This window comes from Trachinotus anak, unplaced genomic scaffold (assembly GCF_046630095.1).
Source record: "Trachinotus anak isolate AG129_WGS33_773 ecotype Australia unplaced genomic scaffold, CSIRO_AGI_Tana_v1 ptg000021l, whole genome shotgun sequence".
Classification (NCBI taxonomy): Eukaryota; Metazoa; Chordata; class Actinopteri; order Carangiformes; family Carangidae; genus Trachinotus; species Trachinotus anak.
The window spans coordinates 10360245-10382486 of record NW_027273872.1 but is presented as its reverse complement, the minus strand read 5'-3'; the positions used below and the strand labels follow the sequence as shown (position 1 = coordinate 10382486).

General features: G+C 42.2%; 1 protein-coding gene across 2 annotated transcripts in view; it reads left to right on the top strand.

The window, feature by feature from the left end:
* glra1 (glycine receptor, alpha 1) overlaps positions 1–21493 on the top strand; it is a 103061-nt gene extending 81568 nt beyond the window's left edge. The window contains exons 7-9 of one of the 2 annotated variants that reach the window (XM_071458396.1): positions 769–983; positions 4387–4533; positions 20273–21493. In XM_071458396.1, coding sequence (XP_071314497.1) covers positions 769–983; positions 4387–4533; positions 20273–20557 — 647 coding nt within the window. In that variant the 3' untranslated portion in view covers positions 20558–21493. Of the gene's footprint in view, positions 1–768; positions 984–4386; positions 4534–20248 lie in introns of both variants that reach the window. The other variant, XM_071458398.1, reaches the window with a different exon arrangement.
* The last annotated feature ends 749 nt before the right edge of the window (positions 21494–22242 follow it).

The window sequence follows — 22242 nt, the reverse complement described above, 5'->3', positions numbered from 1 at the left end:
AATTCTGCATGTTAACGCTACAGCTGCCTCTGCTTTCGTAGTATTCTCTGCAAGTAATCTGCTTCCTGTTTACACCGGCTCACGCATGCCCAGTGTCCGTGAGTGGTGACGTATTTAGGCGAAAGACTAGAAATAAAGACGAATCACAATTGGCCACAGCTGCCGTTTCTGGTTAAAATCTGCACAGTTTTGCAGTTGAGCAAGAAAACATATGTTGTTCTAACAGTAACTTTCATTCTGTAATGAAGAGAACAGAATATTTTTAGAAAAAGACTCTGACTTATTTGAGAAAACTAAATTTTGGCAAAAAATACACATTAAAAGCAGAAGCAGATGTATGCATGTTATGTTCAGTATAGTAACAGATATTTATGTATTTTAGAACACGGACAGAATTGTTTCTAATAAGTTTCATCGTTTTTTAGGAAGACAAAAGAAAGTCTCTTTGACAGTCTCGCTGCCTGAGGATTGTTGAGTCTTGTTCTTTGAACTTGCTCTGGTTCATTTCCACATGAGAGATAAGTGTGAGTGTAATGATTTCCAGCGACAGTGTGTTAACCAGAGGTCAGATTGCCAGAATGTCATTAGAATAATAATCAGTTCAATTTTCTTTCTATAATCGGTCTTATTCTTTCCATCCCCTCACACACGGTTTCCTCCTTCCTGGACTCAAATCATCTATCAAATCTTCTTCCAAAAATCTCTCCCTCATTGGTAATGATAAAAAAAAAAAAAAAAAAAATCTTCCTTATGTCCCTGCTCCTCCAGGTAAATTCACCTGTATCGAGGCTCGTTTCCACCTGGAGCGTCAGATGGGTTACTACCTGATCCAGATGTACATCCCCTCGCTGCTCATCGTCATTCTGTCCTGGGTTTCCTTCTGGATCAACATGGACGCCGCGCCCGCCCGGGTGGGCCTGGGCATCACGACTGTGCTGACCATGACCACGCAGAGCTCCGGTTCCAGGGCCTCCCTGCCTAAGGTGAGGACAAATCAAACGCACCATTCAGCACCTGCGGCTGAGGAGAGAACAGGGACACAAACAAAGACAAGAGTGAGAATTTATGTTGAAGTGGGTGGAGAGGGGGAGACAGAGGGAGGGTTGAGAGAGTGGAGGGAAGGAGAGAAGTTCAAGGAGACAAAGACGGAACAAAAAACTTTTAAAGAATGAAAGAAATCTGTTTCCTGTGAGGGATTTTCAGATTAAAGGGAAAAAATGGTCTGTGTTTGCGTGAGCCAGTAGGATTGTATAATTATGTCCAGGGAAGCTGTAATCCCCAACACACACACACACACACACACACACACACACTGTTTGTTGACATTAGGTGCTTCATGCGCTCTAAAAATTGAACAAGTGAACCGTGATTCCTCTGCAGTTCAGCTGTCACAATAATGATCACACAGCACAGCTGAGCTTAGGTGTGCATACTGCTCACACACACACAAACACACACACACACACAAATCTAAGAGAGTGTGTGTGTGTGTGTGTGTGTGTGATTGATAGAAAACACACACACCTAAACACACAGCTCTTTTCACATGTCACAGAGGACTGCTGTACCGTGTCAGGAGAGGAGAGGAAACAAAAGAGAAGAGAAGAGGAAACAAGGGAGGAGAGAGAGGGGAGGAGATTATAGGAAACAGGAGAGGAGGAGAAGAGGGGAGGAGGAAGGAGACAAGAGGTAAAAAAGGAGGAGAGGAGAGGAGAAAGGGAAACAAGGGAGGAGAGGAGAGGAAACAGGAGAGGAGGAGAGGAAGGGAGGAGAAGAAAGACAAGAGGTAACAAGGGAGGAGAGGAGAGGAAGTTTTGGATGATTTAGCGGAGCTGTCCATGTTAATGTTATTGTACCATCTGCTGACATTAGATTGTGACACTCCACCCGGAGAAGACAGTGATGATCAGGTGACCAGACAAGCCTGTCTCCTACAAATTAAACTTCCATACAACTCAATTGTAACAGCAAATACGTTTTGAAGGAAACGTAATTACAACCAGGTTATGTTTTAGATTAGTGTAATGTGGGAATGTAGTTCTTTAATGTATTTGGTGCTTTGAAAGGTCAAGGAAAGATCCTGGTCTGGTTTAATACTGAAGAACTTCACAGTGACTTGACACCATCTTTCCCTGACCTTAACCTTCGTCCACCCCAACCACCTCCTGGTGACTGCAGTACAGTTCATAAACGTCACCACTGCAACCTGAGTGGAAAAACAATTTAATAATATATAAAGGTCATTTCTCGGAGACAAGTTTGCACCACAAACTATAGTTGGCTGGCTATACAGTATAAGCACTTATTGGAATATAAGATAAATAACATTAGTTGCAATGCTGCACAACATCACAGCAGCACTGCGACAAGGGTTCGTCTTAAGTTTCATGGCACTGAGCAGCTTTTAGCTGCTGCACTTTGATACGTTTTCAAAGCAGGTGAAGCCCCAAAAAGCCCCGATCCTGGAGACAAGGAAACCAAAATAAGCATCAGGCCTGACAACGTGTCGTTTTATTCCTTGTGTCATAAAGAAACACAAGTAGTTCTCTTTACTGAGGCCCAGAATGAGAGACCAGTATGCAGAGCAGACAGCAGGTCTGTGTCTGATCACCTCTGCACATAATGCAGGTTGTAAAAGCCTGTGAGCTTCTGATTGGTTGGGATTCAACATCTCTAACATGTCATGGCAGGAATTTAAAGCACCGTGGTGACTTGAAGGTAATTAATAATGTGTAGTCAGCTCTTAGCCTAACAGAGCTCCATCACAACCTGGAAAGCACAACTTTCTAAACATATTGTGTAGCATATTTTAAGAGTTATAAGACAACTAACAACTTTACATCATTAAAAAGCATGAAATGTCAAGACCCAATGTTGTTAATGAAATGTAAAAAGCTGCATTTGTAATCATTTTTATTTATAAGTTTGTATTTGGGTGGAAATGCGTTTGCTCAAAAGCAGTCAGCACTAAATCAGTCAATTTCCATCTGCCAATCAGTCGTTTACTCATTTTGCCAAAGAGCTAAGCAGTCAGCAGTAACGCCACCTCAGCTGCAGCTCTGCAGGCTGCTGGTCAGTTTGTCCGTGGGGGGCTCTCAGCCTCACAGAGGACAGGATGGAGCAGGGAGACCGGCTTGGTCACCTAGATTGGTTTGTTTTAGCTCAGCCTCCTTGGCACCGGCACCGGGCCGTCTCTGGTCCATATTTAATACTTCTGACACAGTGATGTGAAACCCAGCAGATACAGCACTGCAGTATCCAATTAAATCTGGAGTCATTTTAATTTGTGGCTTTCCTTTGCCAAATCTTTGCCTTTTTAAGATGTCTTGAAAAGCTAATCAAATTTTAAACAAAACAAACTCATTTCTGTTTGGAGACATGGTATCATTTGGTGTACCCACTCTCCCCCCATCTGCTTCATTTATCTCACTTTGTGCTTTACTTTTCCTGTGTGTCTTTCAACCAACCCCAGAGGAGGATGTATTATGTGATGTATAATTCTTGCTTGATGCATCTCCAAATCATTTTTATGCTCTTAAAAAAAGGTTTTCATTGTGCATTAACGCTTTAAAATGCAGTCATAGTTTTGTGGTGGCTCATACTTAACTGTCTCACACAAAAGGAGAATGAATCAGTTTCCTCCAGGGCCTTTAAAATCAGCTTTTTAAATCATATCTTCCAATCTCTGATTAATCTCTAAATTGAGGTAGTTTACCATCATTATATTTGTGTTTTTCCTCTGCCTCTGTTTCTCTCTCTCTCTTTCTCTCTGCCTGGCTGACAATCAAATCAAGTGGACCAGTTGACCGTTTAGGCCTCAGCTCTGTCGGACTGGGAGGTTGAGGGGGGAATCATTCGAAGATAAATGTTTTCATAGGCATCAGACTCGGTGCAGATGAGCAGGAATGACAACAAGGCAGAGCAGCAATCATAGGCAGTGTGTGTGTGTGTGTGTGTGTGTGTGTGTGTGTGTGTGTCTGTGTGTGATCTAAAGTCATAGCTTAATTGGATTTTAAATGGCTGATTGTGGGTTTCCTTTCTCTGCTACAGAGCAGGGATCTCCCTCTCAGGCTGCACGTGGAAGTGGAGAGTTGTAATGACAGGCCGGGGTGAATGCACTTGAATAATGGTACTTGGTGGGCAGATAGCAATCAGACAGTGATCCAACCAGACTCCATTTAGCCCTTATTATCTGGGTAGTCCTCACCTTGTCCATCTTGCTTCGCACCAAACTCATCATATGTAAAAGACATCCGACCACCTTTATTCAGCAACAAGTCGTATATCAAATCAGACACGGTTGGTAAGAGATTTGCGATGCCTCCACGAAGCCTTTAAACCATACAACCATCTAATTGTTTCTTACTTCCTGTCGCCCGGCTGCAGGTGTCCTATGTGAAAGCCATCGATATCTGGATGGCCGTGTGCCTGCTGTTTGTGTTCTCGGCCCTGCTGGAGTACGCCGCCGTCAACTTCATCGCCCGCCAGCACAAGGAGCTGCTGCGCTTCAGACGGAGGCGACGACACATGAAGGTGACAACACTCGCACATCTGTGACATGAGCAAACATTTACATCCACATTTACATTTTTTAAAATCTTTTTTTTTTTCAATCTTCTTTTTATCTTTTCAAAAAATCTTTTTTTATCTTTCGTGCAGTTCATCAACAGAGAAATCAGTTAACTTAAGGAGCTGGAGTCAAAATGAGATGCTGTGACTGTTCACATGCGACTGATAACACAAAATGAAACCAGCTTTTTGTGGCAGAGGGTGGCGACTGCTTTATTGTGACATCACAAAGTACAGAAGACCTGATGGCTCGTTTTAAGGCTTTAAGCACTTTCACAGTATTCAGAGTATTAATGTAGAACCTAGACCTGCTTTATAATCAAAAAGGAAATGGAAATCTCATTTCATACAATATGGGACCTTTAAAGAATAATGGTCAACTTAAGAGGACTTGTCACAAACTGATAAACAATATATCTGAATCATACTCTGATCCATAATTATTATAATGGATCAATAATTGGATGGATTTCTAAGGAGTAAAGATCTTTAGGACAAAGATTTAACCACACAAGCTCTGTTTTCCAATGGTCAACACTTGTTTCGCCCACAGGTGAGCCTCAAATTTTGCCAGACCTGTGTTGTTGTCTGTCTGTAACCCCCCCAAACAGAAGAGGAACAAATATTTTAAAACTACAAATTTGTTGTTTTTAAAGAATGAAGAGAGGCACCGCTGTTGTGGAATCTCATGTGCTGCTGGACACAGACTCGTGCTTGCAGCACTATAAAACATTTCAGGTTGTTCGGTGCTTGTTGCAGCCGTGATGTGCACGGTAAACACCAGAACACAGTTGAACTCCCCTAAAATCCCTGCTCTGCTCCCCCGTCCTCGGGCATCCTGAAAAATTCACTCTGTGTTTGATGTTAGCTTTTGTGCGTCGCTCGTCACCCAGCGGAAACAGGGGGCATCAATGTTTCATGGGGGGAGCATTGAGCATGATTAAAGGCTGAGCTGCAGGGCAAACAGAGGCCGGGCTCATAATGGATTCACGATGCAGAGGAGGAGAAAAAACAACAAAATAAGAGAGGGAACTTTTCCTTCTGTTGTGAAACTTTTGTTTTTGAAAATGCATCATTTACGAGAAACAGGAACGAGAGCAATTCAATGGTTTTTTTGTGTGATGTGTAGTTGTGTGAGAATGTGTGTCTGTGCCCTGACTGAATCCTGCTCTAAATGCACTTTAAGCCTTTTATTTTTGATTATACAATACGTTCATGCAATTTATATTCATGCAATAATACAAAATATTTATTCTCAATAGAAATTAACATCCTCCCTTTCATTTTGGCTAAAAAGTTGAGGTTCAAAGTTCACACTTGATCTTGAAAATAGAGGAGTGTGATATGATCAAAAGCTCCAGAACAGCCACTAAATGGACGTTGTGGTGCGATTATTGTCTCAACTACTCAGCTAAGGTCAAGAATGAACTTTGAACTTCAGGTTTAAGTCAATATAGATGGGGAGTCACTAAAGGGCTCAGAGAAAAATATAAATTTTGATGAAGAATCTGATGAAGATCATGTAATATGATCAAAAGCTTCAGTGTGTGTGTGTGTGTGTGTGTGTGTGTGTGTGTGAGCATCATATGTGTGCACTGATGTGTGTGTGTGAACATTTTCTTGTCTGTGTGCTCATTAATTTGGTCCTTCTTGATGGAAGACAGCAGCATTTTAACAGAAATCACACCAACTGCATTTATCTTTCTTAGTTTTGACATCACTGTGAAGTCAAAAACAAATAAATCTTCCTCAAAACGACCTTAAATTTTTTATGAACTGTCTCCGAGTGTGCGAGGATGACATTGGATAAAATGAAGATAAAGTGGAGACCTGGAAATATGTCACTTTATTTAATTTTTCAAACCTGCTTTGGATATATTTAGTAATACCTGACAATGTCAAATTTTTCCCCAGAGGACTGTTGAGATTTTTTCCCTCCCTCTACTGTTTTTAGTTGGTTCTGTGTTTTGAAGCATTTAATCAATCAGCTCTATCTGTCCAGTTGTGTTCATCAGTCTCAGGCTTCTGTATTGAATAAGGAGTAAAGCTGTCAGGCCTGGGGGGAATACTGAAGTGCTGGTTGATTGTGAAACTGGTGGTTTGTGTTTATGTGGGTGGAGGGCAAGAAAACGCAAACACCCACAAGAAATCCACAAAGAGTCTGCAGTAAACAATCTGTACAGTGTTGAATTTGTGTGTGTGTCATAGAGAGAGAGAGAGAGAGAGAGAGAGAGAGGGAGGTAGATTGTATCTATACACCCGGTGAACATGCATGAGTGCATCCTGGAGTGCTGTCGTGCGTTTTGGTGTTGTAAGGCATGTGTTCGTGCCTGCCATGACTAGAGCTGCTTAATTGAGTTTGACACGTTTTAGAGTGTGTGAGCATGTCCGTGTGTTACCGTATTCATGAGGACCTCGTGTCCTCACAAGGTTGGTAAGATGACAAAGGTGCTGCCAAGTGAGGAGGTTGTGCCAGGAATCCCAGTTTAATATTAGATTGATTTTAGTCCAGGGGGAAAGATGAGTCGGCTCCAAGTTTGGGTTGGAGTCAGAGCAAGAGTATTTATCATCATTGTTGTTATTAGTTATTAGTATTACTATTATTGGGATGACCTCTTTTCCTTTATATGCATTTTTGGGCTTTTTTTTCAATCACTGACTAGTCTGTAAAATGTCACAAAATAGCAAAAAAAAAATGCAACAAAAAAGTGACATCTTCAGATTGTTTGTTATTGTCTGAGCATCAGTTCAAAACCCCAAAATGTTCCAGCTACAATGAACCAAAAACCAAGAAAAGCAAAAGCAAAAAGAAAAAGGCATTTTTTCTGGTTGTAGTGATTATGACAGGTGCAAATGGAAAAATGCACTGAAGTAGTAGATAGAGCAACAATGTCCACATCAGGAGGAGGTTGGGGTGGATGGATGGGTCACCAAAGCACAGGAATATGACACAGGAGAACAGCTTTGACCTTGAGGTGAGATTGTTTTCTCACCTGCAGTTTAAGGTGAAAGATTTAACTGCCACAACTTATAAGCCAACAGGGACAAGTAATCCTGACAGAGCTCTGAAAAACATAGAAATATGAATATCCACAAGTTCATTACTCCCTCTGTGGATGGAGATCATGTTTTTAAAGACAACCGAGACGTGATTGTTAAATATTCTTTAGCACCTAATTCAACTTCAAATGGACAAATCAGAACTAAAGGAGGAAAACACTACCTTTAGTTTGTGAACTGGCCTGAGTGTCCACATCAATCTCAGTCAATAAAGCCTAGTATGGAAGAGTCGTGAGGGAGCTGAGGGGGGCTGAAGGAAAAAATATATAAAAATAATTTTAAAAAAAAACTATAAATCCTTAATCCCATTGTTGTAATCCCCAATCTCCTGAGCTGTGATGGTAGGTGAAGAGGTAGATTAGTGGTCCGGCTGCCGCTGCACTTTCAGGTGAATCAGACACAAACGCAGACCTCACTCACTATGCCTTTCTCTATGTCTCTCAACCATCTCTCAGCCTGAGAGCAGGAAGAGAGAGAGAGAGAGAGAGAAAGAGAGTTAGAGGACCGCAGGCTCTGGATTGACCCACATCTGGCACACTGAACCTTTTCCATATTTTCTTTTTTTTTCTGTTACACTATTTATTTCTGCTCGTATGATGAGAGCAGGATTTAGGCCGTCGGTGTGTTATGTCATTTGACTTTTGTTAATGAAGGAGCTCGTCTGTTCAGTTGAGGTCAACATGCTGACTTTAAAGCTGAAAGCATTTTTGTTATGAAGGAATCCTTATTGATGTTTTTTTCACTCCACACCACAAATTCGGGTTCTCAGGTTCTTACATAATATGATTTGTTTTTTGGCAGTGAGGGTTTCAAGTGTTGTGTTGTGTAGCAGAATTTATCACAAGGGCTGAGCTGTGTTTTATTTCACTTCATATATTCTGCTCATGACGTGTGTCTGATTCTGTCTGGGGGTGAATTTCGGCAACTGTGGAGTCTTATTTTTCACACTGTGTGATTTATTCATCAGGGATTTTCTATTCATAACATATAGTGGAAAGTGAATGTATGTGAACACACACTTAACCAGTTACTTCTGTCTTTTCACACCGAACACACCGATGTTATTGAAAGTGGAAACGTCTCCTTAGATCAGATGAAAATGTAATGAAAACAGATTAAGAGCTTTGCAGAATAGAACAAGGTAGATAAGAGCAGGATGGATGGAGCCTCCTGAAAGAAATCAAACAGATGATTGTTGTGTAAAAATGACAACAGTTCTCATATAGAAAATAATACACCAAGTATAATGAATTATTCCAGTCTGCATTTCTAGTAAATTCTCATAAAATGTACCTGCAAGATATGAACCAAATGGTAAGTAGCACTTACAGAGTTTCAGAGTCAAACATTTTCGGGTTGGATGATCTATTGATAATATTTTTTTAATAAAAGGTCAAAGAAGTTTTAACACTAAACCACAAGACAAAAAAATAAAAATAAATAAATAAAATAATAAATAAAATAAATAAAACACAATCAGAAACGAGGTTAACTTCAAAATGAAAACCAGGTTAATATTAAGTGCCTTTACTTAAGCAAAACTAGTGATACTACAATTTAATTTAGAAGTACATAAGTATCATCAGTGCATTAACATGTTAGCAGGATTTCAGTGTTGTAGCTTGTTGAGATGGGGCTGATATAAAGGTCCCATATTTACTCCAGTGTTTTATTTGAAGTGTTGATATCCATAAGGAGATATATTTGTGGTTTTAAGAACCAAAAACCATCTCACTGTAGTTTTACATCTCCTCTCTCAGGCTCCTCTTTGGAACTCTAGTAACAACAGGTAGGTGAGCCAATCAGAAGAGAGGCTCTGGGCTTCTCTTCTGATTGGCTGACTGTTTTCTGCGAAATTCAATAAATAATATAGCAGATTTCAGGTAAACACTCATAGAAATCAAATCCTGCATTTTGGATGGTGGGTCCAGGTGGGCAGGGCTTGGTGGCATGGCTGAGAGCAGTGACTGCTTTGTTGTGACATCACAAAGTTACATGTCCTGACGGTTCATTTTAGGGCTCAGTTTCTGAATACAGGCTGTGTTCATTTCTCTGTGGACTGAGTGCTTTGATACTTTCACAGTATTAATATAGAACTTAGACCTGCTTTATAATCAAAGAGACATGGACATCTCACTTTCTGCAATCTCGGACCTTTAATTATTTTATGTACTGGGTAGTTTATGATAGTACATAATATTCTATAATCTCCTCATGTTAATATTAATCAGAAAAATAACTGGTAAAGTCAGCCATGAAATAAATAAAAAACAGTACAAGTACTTCAGAACTACATAAGTACTGTACTTGAATACACTTATGGTGTACAAGCCACTTCATCTCATCACAGCTGCGCACATTAAGGAGCTTTCCTGTTTTTAAGAACAAACCTCTGCAAAACTACAAGGACTTCTAAGGACACTAAGAAAACACAGAGTGGGATTTGAGGTATTTGCATTTGAAATGGGATTTTGCCAGGAGGCTTGCATAATGTGATCCAAATGGAGGAATCATTCAAAGTGCTCACTTCATTCAAACAGTTCAGTTTGAAATTCAGCTCCTCGGGTCTTTTTTACTTCATTTCAAGCACAATTAAAAAACCGAAGAATAAAATTCATTGTTAAAAAGTCTGAGTACCCCGCAATAAGATCATCACCATTAATCCCAACCGCTCTGCTGTGAAATAAATCCGGCAATGGTGAAGCCACACTGACACGAGAGAGAGAGAGAGGGAGAGAGAGGCAGTCCTTGGGCGTTACGCGTTCTTAATTAACCTCTCTGGCCAGTCCTTCTAATGTGAATCTAATGTGATCCACAGCCCTCCATTACAGCTCCGAGAGGGCTATCAGTCAGGCTTCAGCTCGCTGCAGAGAGACTGTCACTGCTGGCCTCCAGCACGGATAAACCGGGGTACCACCATTCACTGCTTGTCCGAAAAAACAAAGGAAAAGGAGGAGAGGGAGGCGGTGGAGGCAGCGTGGCTGTGCTGGAACCTGATAAGATGAGGCACAATCCAAGCTACAGTAGATCAAAGAACAAGAGCCTCAGTCGCACAGAGCAAGTGACCTTCTTTTAAAAGAGAGAGATGGATCGTAGGTGTTTAAGTACTCTCAGTAGAGGCAGCTCTTCAAGCTGTTTTTGAAGACAGGGACAGATTCATGTTTTTTTTATTTGCCATAACCACAATCTCACCCCAATCTTGACCACTTGCTGTGTCAGATATTGCTGATGAAGTCATTTTGAAAAACAAAGAATAAATTATTTTGAATAGAGAGCAAGAACCCAAAAAATGTCACAAAATGGTGTCACTAAATGTGATGTGGGGTTTTGCAGAATTGTCAAATATTAACATTCTTCTCTGACAATAGAGCAGAGAAACTTTTTAGTATTGAAAATCCACATAACAGTGTGAATTTCACCAAAGGCCTGGAACAGCGGCAGCCAAAAATCTTAGTTAGCACCTGATATATTTCTTTAATAAAACTGAACACTTTCAACCAGACAGCATGAAGGTTCAACTTAGCAACCTCAACCTTGGCACAAAAGATGTGACCGCTAGGCAGGGGCCTTGATCCAGGTGATCACATGGTCCAGCAGATATAGATTTCACTCTCCATTATTCCTTGAATTTTCTGTTCTATTGATCAGCTTTACTCTCATTGCATCGGGGAGAACAAACTGATTTTCTAGCTCAGTCATGATCCACACCTTGGTCCAGACTTTGAGAACTAGCTGACTACCAGACTTTGTGATCAGCTTTGTTGCACTGTTGAATACATGGGGAAAAAAATGTGTCAGCAATGTATTTGATTACAACAGTAATACCCTGAATTCCTGCTTCCTGCCATCGCAAATGCAGCAGTGACACCCTTCAATGTGATTATGCTAATTCTTATTATGGAACAATTACCCACCCGTGTGTGCGGCCTGAAAAGTTTCCCTCAACAAGGAAAGAAAATACAAACCCAGCAATCTGCGTCGGCATTAGCATGGACACGCTCTTTAGTGTTTCATGGAAATTAGCGGCATGGTTAGCACACGTAATTCTGTTAGGACATGTTGGATTAGAGGAGTATTTCCCCAGAGTGATTTGTTTACTGTAATCATGGCTACATGGTTACAGTGATGAATAGCTATAAGGTGCAGCTGAGTACATCGGGAAGTCTCTATAATCTGAGTGAAGTATGACCTTAAGGGTTTTAATGGCTTTTGTGCAACTGTTAACATGTATTTGTGCTGCTCTTTGAAATGAGAAGAGCGTGAGCAGGGTACACTGTAACACTGAGAGATGGCCAAGTGCTTCTGCGATTTCCCGGAGCAACAGTCGAGCTTTTCGGGGAATAGTCAGCACAGTCACGGTGTCTGATCGATCAGGCTGTGTGGGTGGAATTGTCTGATATGTAACTCAGAATTAAAGTGGCACTCTAGTACACTGCCGTCCCTTCTTTGGCGTGAGCACAGTGCCGTACTTGAGCTCGCCTTTGACTGTTGGCCATGGAGCTGTCGTTGCAGTGCAGGTAGCTGCAGCAGCAGCAGCAGTTGGAGTCTCAGTTGTGCTGATTTCTGTGGTTTCTACCCTGATGCTTTATTGATTCGTTAGTGACACTGATAGTCCAGGGAGAGCAGGACAGAGAAAGGAAGAGTGAGTGCAATCGCACTGAGGCTACCTGCTTCAGAAGCCTGCTAATTAGAAAGACAGAGCGAGATGGCATCAAATAGACAGATACCGCAGCCCTGAGAGAAGGGAGCGAGGCAGAGACTGCTCCGAGCATGGAGGCAGAGTGACACCCCCCCCTGCTGGGGGGCCGGAGCAACTGCAGGAGGATCAGATCAATAGCGCCGCTCATCCTTGAAGGATAGGCCCGTCTGGCAGCAGCTCGCTTGTTTAACACAGACAAGCTCTCCAGACTGAAAAAGAAAGAGCCCCTTTAGAAATCAAAGAGAAGTCGAACATTACTGCCGTTCACCTCCATTTCAATCAGAGCGTCTTCGGAGCCGTCTCTCAATTTCAGGACACAGAATGCAAATTAGTATTTTCACATCAAGACAGGCTTTTATTAAAATAAATTATTAGTGAGGAGTTATCCAGTCTGGAGTACGATCACTGCTGTGAGACGCATCAAAAAATAACTGGCCTACTTTACAAATCCCAGATACCATCCAGTATCATAGTGAAGAAGTACCTACATTAAACCATGTTTCATTTGGCCTGGAGGCAGAAAGCTACTAACGCCTGATGACTGTTCACCTTAGCAGCATGAGGAAAGAAATATGAGCGACTACGGAGCCTGACTTGTCCCCCCCCCCCCTGCAGCTGGCTCTATCTTTGTCTCACTCAGCCATCTGGGAGAAAGAGATGTACATTTAGAGATGTAGCCTAAGGAACGTGACCCCCCACCCCACCCCACTTATCTACTGCAGACGCCATCCTGCTGTTTAACAACGACAGCGCCTTATTAGGGAAACCGACTTTCTGATTGATCAGCTATAATCAGCTCATTAGCCATGATTAGGCGTTTTTCGGCGGCGGCAGTGGTGGTGGTTGGGGGGGGGGGGGGGGGGGGGGGGGGGGGGGGCTCTGCGTGCTGTTTTGCACTAAATGCCTTGATCTCACAGGCTGTTTGGCAGCTTTGAGAACAAAGGCAGATAAGCGAGCACAGGGATTAAGAGGCCTAAAGAAGAGTGATCAGGGATCTCCGCGGGCTGAACTCTGCCGCCAGATTGACAGGTCGACTGTGAAGTGGAATCAAACACTTTCTGTTTCCTGATTAGATGGAGAAGCGCTTAATTGAAAGCTATAGCGAAGAGACAATGTTTTCATCCGATACAGATTCTGCATTTGTATTTATGGCACAGGATCTCATGATAACAATTCACTGTCACCAAATTACTGTCTTACTTTGCAAATTCTTATGCTAATATTCAGAGCTATGTGGCTCCCTGCTGGCTGAAGAAAGCGCTTTAACCTCCTGCCCTTCTTATGCTCTTAAAAGCTACTGGATTAGTGAAAACATGAATTTTCATTAGGCACACCATGTTTTTACAAGACTAAAATGTTGACCTCTTAGACACAAGGCCATCTGTGATACTGTAACATCAAACACAATCATACACGTCTGTTCTGTGTTAAACAGTGCAAATAAAAAGACATGTACTGATCAAGAAGTTTAAACCTGTCTGTATAGAAGAAAAACACATATGCATGGAAACAATGCAGATATTAAAACAGACATGCAGACATTTGCAGTTAACTGTTTGACTATGCAAATGAAATGCACTTTTGTGCATGCTGCATTTTTAAAAATTCATTTCAAGACAATAAGTTGCATGTTGTGGTCTTCAAAAAGATTTGATCATAGATGATACATGACATCAGGTCATACTTAAATGTTTTTAATCCAAGGATTCATTTCTAATCCATAACATTGCTCTAATTGCAAAAAGGACTTTATTATGTGACATATACTGTATGTACATTTAACTCGCTTTTAATGTGTTTCGTGTCCATGTTGTCACGTCAGTCTTCCTTCTAAACTCAGAGGCAAAATTTAACCCAACATTTAAGTCAAATGTGAACCCGCAACTGACATTAAAATGAAAATGTCAGATTTAATGCATGAAGCTAAAGGTGTTGTGTCTGCCCTCAAATGTTATTCAGATCAAAGGCAGAAGCTGAAAGAGAACGAGGGAAGAGAAAAGAACGGTGCAGCAGATCATGTGGATAATCATTCCAGGTCAGCGGCTTGATGAGCGAGAGACATTAACACACCATGCTTTAATGCAACCAGGGACTCCAGTGGAAACACATGGAGAGAAAGAAAAACAGGGCTGGATGGGTGGATCATAGGATGGAGAATCATGACATTTACTGTGAAAAGTTTGACTCTGACAACAGGGCATCTGAGCCTTTCTGGCTACAGAAGGATCAGTAATTGATCACCTGTACACAGGTGCTCAAACACTGAAATGTGTGTTATTTAGTTAGATAGCGGCAGATGTAAATACATGCATTTGAATGATCCTAAAATGCTTTGAGTGTTAGGGTTAGGGTGAATCACATACCGTCGCATCATTTGATCTTCATTTAATGCTCATAGCTCACACTGGGGAGAAGTAGTGGTCCGTTATTGTAAACATAATGTGTCAAAGTAGGGAGCAAATTAAAATTGCTGAATTTCATCATTGAAGGTTGCCTCACTGACACACGTCAGTGATCGCAGACAACATGAAAAATCTCAGCTACACTTAGGGACAATCCTAGACTTTGTAGGGCTCCAGGCAAAGAAGCCCATTGAAGAGCCCCCCAACATGCAGACTATAGACAGACACTAGAACTTACAGATGTCCCCTAAGCACCTCATATGGAGACTATTGGTAGATGCTACAATTTACAGATGTTCCATAAACACCTCACATGTAAGCAATTGGTGGACACAAGCTACAATACACATATTCCAGGGCCTCATTCAGAGGGGCTTTAAGGCAGCAGCAGTGCAGTGTGTAGTGTCTTTACAGGAAGTTTAAGAGGGGTTTATAGTTGTCATTGCAAAATGTGCCGATATAAGGGGCCACTCGGGGCTGACGGTGCACCTCTGGCTACACTCAATATGCTTATATTAAACAAGGCTTGCAGCCTTGCACACTCGGTCTTCCTCACAGGACGACTAGACACAAGCAGCAGTCAGTTATTTGACATAAGATCAAATATAGGCTGCGATGCAGAATCTTATCGCAGGTGGTAACTCAGGTGTGACGGGTAGTCCACCGCAGCTGGATGTCAGTCTAACCTAACTTTATCAGATTAAGAGAAAATGTCATAAACGCATATTTCATTTAATTTCATTTTTATTTCACAGAAATAGAATACACAATAAAAAGCATACAAACATGATAATCGCAACGGGTGAAAATGGGACACCCCGATAAGCTTCAAAAGCTTGTGAATAGGGACCCAGGCACGGCATGGACAGTTTTGGTCACTGTAATGCTGTAAGCAGCTCCAACAAAAATGAGAGTCTGTCTTTAAATATCATTATAAATAGAAGCAAAGAATAAAAGTAAACTCACATCTACTTACACATTCCTCTCAGCTGCACTGAATCCACTCTCCGCTGACATATTGATAGTGAAACATCTTAAAAAGCCTCAAATGGCCTGAATCGAAGAGAGGGGCAGAAAGGGGAGAAAGGAAGGGGAGGGTGGAGGACGGCTCGAGATGAATCCACCAGAAAATGGATCAGCAAAGGCAAATTTATTCCCCAGTGCTGGGCTGGAATTGCTTCTGGGGGGAAATCATAAAGCGGAACGCAAGCCAAGGAATTCCTCCTCCGGCCTGCTTCAGGAGAGACTGATGCCGCCGTTAGTTGGGGCTGACACCCATCCGAACCATGTTTTATGTAAATGCAGGTCTCTAAAACAAGTATCCAAGGGTAATATTTGCAGAGGAGATGGCGGAGGATAGCAGGCCTGACGTAGTTTGCTTCCTGCTTCCTGCTAATCTGCTCGATTAATCACATCAACAGAGGCAAAGATATAAACGCTTCAATTGAGAGAGGAAAGCATGATGGATGTGCGAGCTAAGAGGTCCTCTTGCTCCTTTACTTTTCCTCTCCCTTTCTCATTCTCTCCCCTCTGTCTCTTTTCCTCCCTCCATCGCTCCGGCTCCTTTTTGCAGACAATTTTTCTCAACCTCTCTCCACATTTTCCCAGTCTTCTTCTCTCTCAGCTTGACTTCTTGTCTCTTTTCCCATTTCCCTATTCCCTATCTCACCTCTCTTTCATCGCACTTCCCTCTCAATCTGTTAATCTGTCTCTTCACCTTTCCTCTTATTTTTCCACGTCTTTCCCCTCCATTACTCTCTGTGCTTTAGTTAAAGGCCCCAATACACAAACAGCATTGTGAATATAAACTTAACTTATTTACACCACCCATGATGCAATGCTTTCACCATAGTTGAGTTGCTAGTTTGCTCATTACGGCAGGTAGATGGACTGTGTCAAGGGACAGGAGAGAGACCAAGAGGTTGCGCAGACATCTATTTTTTTTATATATTTTACATGTGAAACATGTTTTATTGACTGTACTCAGCACACCATCTTATCTTTATTCTCTAACTGTACATTAGTAGAGGCAACACCGAAGCATCATGGGAGAAACTTGTTTGAAACTTGCAATTAATAACTGATGAAGGGCATCATGACAGATTACATTCATGACAGCTGTCAATAAATGTAGGTAATTCTGGTGTATAAAGTTTGCGGGGGTTGGGAAAGAGATGCTCAGCTCACCTGGTTCGAAGCAGATCATCAGAACAGCTGCAACCAGAGGACACCGGGGAATGGCGACTTTTTGTCATTTAGACTCGCAGGATGTACGCTGGTGCAGCGTCAGCAGCATCGGAAGTGCCTCTGTCAGAGTGTGGTTTTGATGGGTCTTATGAAAGTGCTCCAGCTGCTGTGAGATATAAGAAATAAGGTGTTCTCACTGGGTTTGTTCGATTGCCATGTAGCTGCTGTCATGTGTGGTGGTACTTGTGATTGGCTAAACCTTCTGAATCTTAAGAGTGTGTGAGCTGTTCTTGATTTTTAAACGACATGCACGTCCATTAGGGCAGTAAGATTTTCTGGAGAATGATGAGAGGAAAGAAGAACAGGAGTCCCAAAGTTTTATTCCTCCCACGGTTTATCTCCTTCCTTCCTTTCTTCCTTCCTTTCTTCCTTCCTTCCTTCAATGGACTGTACAAGCTGGTCCTTCGCGTGCTAACGGAGGAATTTTCTAATTAGGCGTGAATGTAACAAATGTCCAAGTGTGTGGGTTTCAGTGAGGGGGTCTTATGACTTTTTTTTTTTTTTTGCCCTGAACAGTGTCTACAGGCTGCAGGGCTTTTGCACTCTCCCTTATTGTGCTGCTGCTCCTCCTCTCCTTTGCCTCCTCCTCGTTCCTCCATTGTCCTCCTCATTGCGCCTCCTCCTCACGTCCCTCCGCCCTCCACATTAATCACATGGCAGAGAGAATAAAGCAGAGCATCTGTAATAGTTTAGCAGCGTCACTGAAGGACAGGCAGAGGTCGGCTAGCATCGCGGCTAATGTGTAGACACCCGGTGTGTGTCTGTTTCTGTCTATGTGCGTGCATGTGTGTGCATGTGTGTGTGTACATGTATTAACGGTAATAAATGGGTTGATGTGGGCGCAAGGACAGAACGGGGACATGGGACGCTAAAAATGGATCGTTACCCGGTGGTCTAACACACACACACATACATACATGCACATACCTATGGATACACACATTGACATACATGCATTCACACACAGACGTAAGAGCTATACATACCAGCACACGCACACACACACACACACACACACACACACACACACAGTAAGGTATGAAATGTATGTCCTGTTGCAGCTTTTGACCCATTTAATCTGATTTTAAAGGCGTTTTTATCAACTTTTCTACCATTTCATTGATGGATATTGGTGATTATTGGCAAACTGACTTTTCATTTTGCCTCCTTCCTGCTTCTGGAAATTAGAGGCTGGTCTAACAAGAGAGAGTTGAGCCGCCTTTTTTTTTTCCACTGGCTGGTTGATTAGTTTTTTGCTGCAGTGGTTTTGCGTCAGTCGTTAAGTTCTCCTGCCAACAGTTCCTCCTGCTTCAGGCTGCACTCCTGCTTGTTTCCTGATCACAAAATGCTCCTTCTTTTCTTACCCAGAATGCACTGGAAAGATGTCCTGCTGATAGGCTGCCACACAGTCTCCCACAGGGAACACAAGTGGCATTCATGCATGAATTTTTTTGACATCAGTCTTTTATCAAAAATGTGAATCCAAACAAAGATGGCTCCTAATCATCGGATGGCTTTTTGTCTGCTAATTTTTAATTTCATGGGAGATTTTTTAACTTTGAAGGGCACTTTGGAGCACCTGTTATTTTCCTAGTTTTACACACACACACACACACACACACACACACACACACACACACACACACAGTGTCTCTCAGCCCATGGAGTCTCTGAACCAGATAAGGAAGTCATTGTGTCTTCTGTAATGAAAAGGCAGGGTGACGGTGCAGATAGGATTTTCAATATCTCACCATGCTCGGGTGAAAACGTCACGCACACACCATAACCTTGAGGTACAGAGGATGTCAATCAATCCAATCCATTCAGCTCGCCCAGCTCACCCCCCCACACCCCTTCATGGGTGAGATAAACATACTCAGCGTTGGGCTCCAGCTCATATTGATGACTTTTACAAAGGGAAGATACCAGTTTAGACTCAGTGGTGGATGTAGTTTGATCAATGATGAGCTCATAATGCATGAATCCACTGTTTGGGGTCTTTCTGAGTGGAGTTAACATGTTCTCACCATGTGTGCATGGCGCTCCCGGTGCTCTGCAGTGCAGATACATGCAACATGGAGACTGTAAACCGCCTCGGTGGGTGAATGGTTGTCCATCCAGGAGTACGACAGTGTAAGCAGGTACAGACAAAGAGCAGATGAATACAATCAGTGTTCCAATTCTGTGGCCGCGTCCTTCGAAGGCTGCATCTGAAGACCAACTGCGTCACAGCGGCACAACTAGGCTCTCCCAGGCTCCTTCAAATGCAGCCAATAAGTGCATTCTTCTTCTTCTTCTGGGCAACAAAGGCTCCAAAGGGTAGAATTGGGACACAGCTTGTGTCAACCTTTTTCATTCCTCTTCTGAATCCTATAGATCAAACCCGAATAAACTCCTATTACATGAGGACCAGTCCAAAGATTGCTATTCATCCAAACAATCGATCGGCCTCAACTGACCATTGGAAAACTGAGCTTTCTGTTTGAACAGCAGGTCAATCAGTGCTTGTGTACTGGTTTGACACAACACAGCTGCCTTTTAGTTTGTGTTTTTTTTCTGAATGAGGAGAAGTGAACATACTGTAGCAGAGCACAAATTCTGAAGGTCTTTAATATACATATCATTATTTACCACTTATTTGTTTGTGGTGTTTTCACCAGTATTCAAATTGTGGTGTGTGTGTACAGACAGGAATTCTGTGTTAGAAGACAAAAACTTGTGTTTTAAGATGTTCAGTCACTATCTTTATTTAAAGGGCCATCCTCTTCTCAGCACAGATAACTTGCTTTGGTTCATGACTGTTGTTCAGACCAAAGCTGGTTCTGTGGTTTAATGACGTTTGAGTTCAGTGGTAAAAAAATCTGTTGCAGTTTACATTTATTTAAAAAGAGCTGATCTGGTTTAGTTCCATTAAAACTACTTTTCCACAGATCCACGTCTCTTATTTATAATTTAACACCTATAAAAACAGAAAATTAACGAGCAGCTACGTTTAACATGATTTTTCCTTCTCACTTTTTGTTATTGTCATTTTCACTTAGGAGACTCACTGTCATCTGTCGTATTTGTTATTCATGTCTAAACTCCTCTGTAATTAACTCAACTGAGGTTGACCTGACCTCTAATACACACACACACACACACACACAGATATTCAACACCTGCTTGTACTTACCTGCAACACTCTCACACTTACATTCACACACATATACACACTCATTCACAAACACACACACCTCCAACAGTAACGTCTTTCTCTGGTTCCTAACAGCCTGAGTCTTGGCCTGTGTTGCAGGAGGATGAGACGGGCGAGGGGCGCTTCAGCTTCCCTGGCTATGGCATGGGCCCCGCCTGCCTGCAGGCCAAGGACGGCATGGCCATCAAGGGCAACAACAACAACGCCCCGGCCTCGGCCGCGCCCGAGAAGAGCATTGAGGAGATGAAGAAGTTGTTCATCAGCCGGGCCAAGCGCATCGACACGGTGTCCCGCGTGGCCTTCCCGCTTGTCTTCCTAATTTTTAACATTTTCTACTGGATCATTTACAAGATCATCCGCAGCGAGGACATCCACAAGCAGTAGTAGAGAGGTGGAGGAGGAGGCGGAGGAGGAGGGTGAAAACGGTGCAAAGAGGAAAGTGCAGAGAAAAAAAAAGGAGAGAAGGAAACAGAGAGAGATGACTTCAATAGGAGATTCCAATGGGCCCTTTTTTTCGCGCCAACCACGCCTCCTTTCCTTGTCCTCTTCCTTCATCCTCTTCCTCTTTTGGGCGAGGATAAGATGCTTTCTGTGGCGATCATCTGACTCCTACTACACATTATTTGAGATATTTATTGCTTTCTTTTCCCTTTATTCTCCTCTCCTGCCCCGATTCCCAGCCCTGTCCCCGTCTCTTTACACCTCCTGAATAATCCGGACCAGTGCAATAGCAATGCAGTAAAATGCATGATATATGAATGTGGCAATATATTAATGAAAAGATGAAAAATGAAAAAGTAAACACAGACTTTTGCAGGCACACCCAACAAACTGTGTGGATGGACTCAAACGAAAGGAGATGACAAGGGAGTCTTGTAAAACGTCTTGTATTTGATTTTAGGTTTTTTTGTGTGAAGACAGATATATTATTCTATATGAAAAAGTGATGTGGGGATAGGGTGGGGGATGTGCGAGAAGCATACAGCAGTGTAATATACTCATATATCTATCGTAAATGGAATAAAAATATGAACCTTATCTCCAAAGGCGGGCATCCGGAAATGAGGGATTTTTCACCCAGAAAAAAGGAAGGATGGGGGATCGGTGCTTCCATTAATTAAAGTGATGCAAGGATCACGCGTTCTATATATCTAGATTTGCTTCAAATGTGTATTGCGAGCACTCGTCAATGCTTTTCCTTCCCCTCCCCGCCGCCAACACCACAAAACCTTGAACTGCAGAGACACTTGAGGTTTGCTGCTGCCGCTGTCAATCACACGACTGGACAAAAAAAAAAAGAAAAAAGAAAAAATAATAAAAAAAAAAAAAAACACTGAACAAGCAGTGCTGAAGATTATGAGACAAAATATCTCATGTATCTGTGGTTAATGTGTTCCTCTACCTGTCCTTAAGTTATTTCATATTGCATTTGTTGTTCTTTTGGTTTGTTTCTTGAATTATGTGCCAATGAAAACACGTTGCTCGTGGCTGTGCGAGGCTCCGCAGCTCCAATCTTTTTGTCAAGAGGAAGGGGGGGCCCCAGTTTGGCGTCAGTTGTTGCATCAATTGGTGTCCCCTCACATGCTTCTTCTGTGTTTTTTAATCCTTGAGATATTATTTTGTTTTCATCAACAGCAGAAAGAACAAATCGATCTTGGACAGAGCAAAATGCTGATCCTCATTTGCTTTCCTTGTTGTGTTCATTGGGACTGAAACATAGATATGTTTACATCATATTAGTGCTTCCTTGCTTTGACCCCGCCTTAATGTGACACCCGACCCCTCCCGTCCCCGGCTGAGAGGACACATGTAGTAAATTGTACAGATTATAACACCTGTTATACCTTAATTAACTGTACTTCCATCTCATTCACATGCACCAACTGTAGCTGCAAGCTTCATGATTTGTGAAGAGCTACGTCACCATCCACTCTGAGTGTTAACAACAGGTTTTATTTTGTCATGGCCATGTTGGACGGGATTTGATCATTCAGCAGGTCAGTTGGTTTGAAGATCTGTCAGACTTTTATTTTGCAGGCTTCTTCTATGCAATGATCTGTATATGCAAT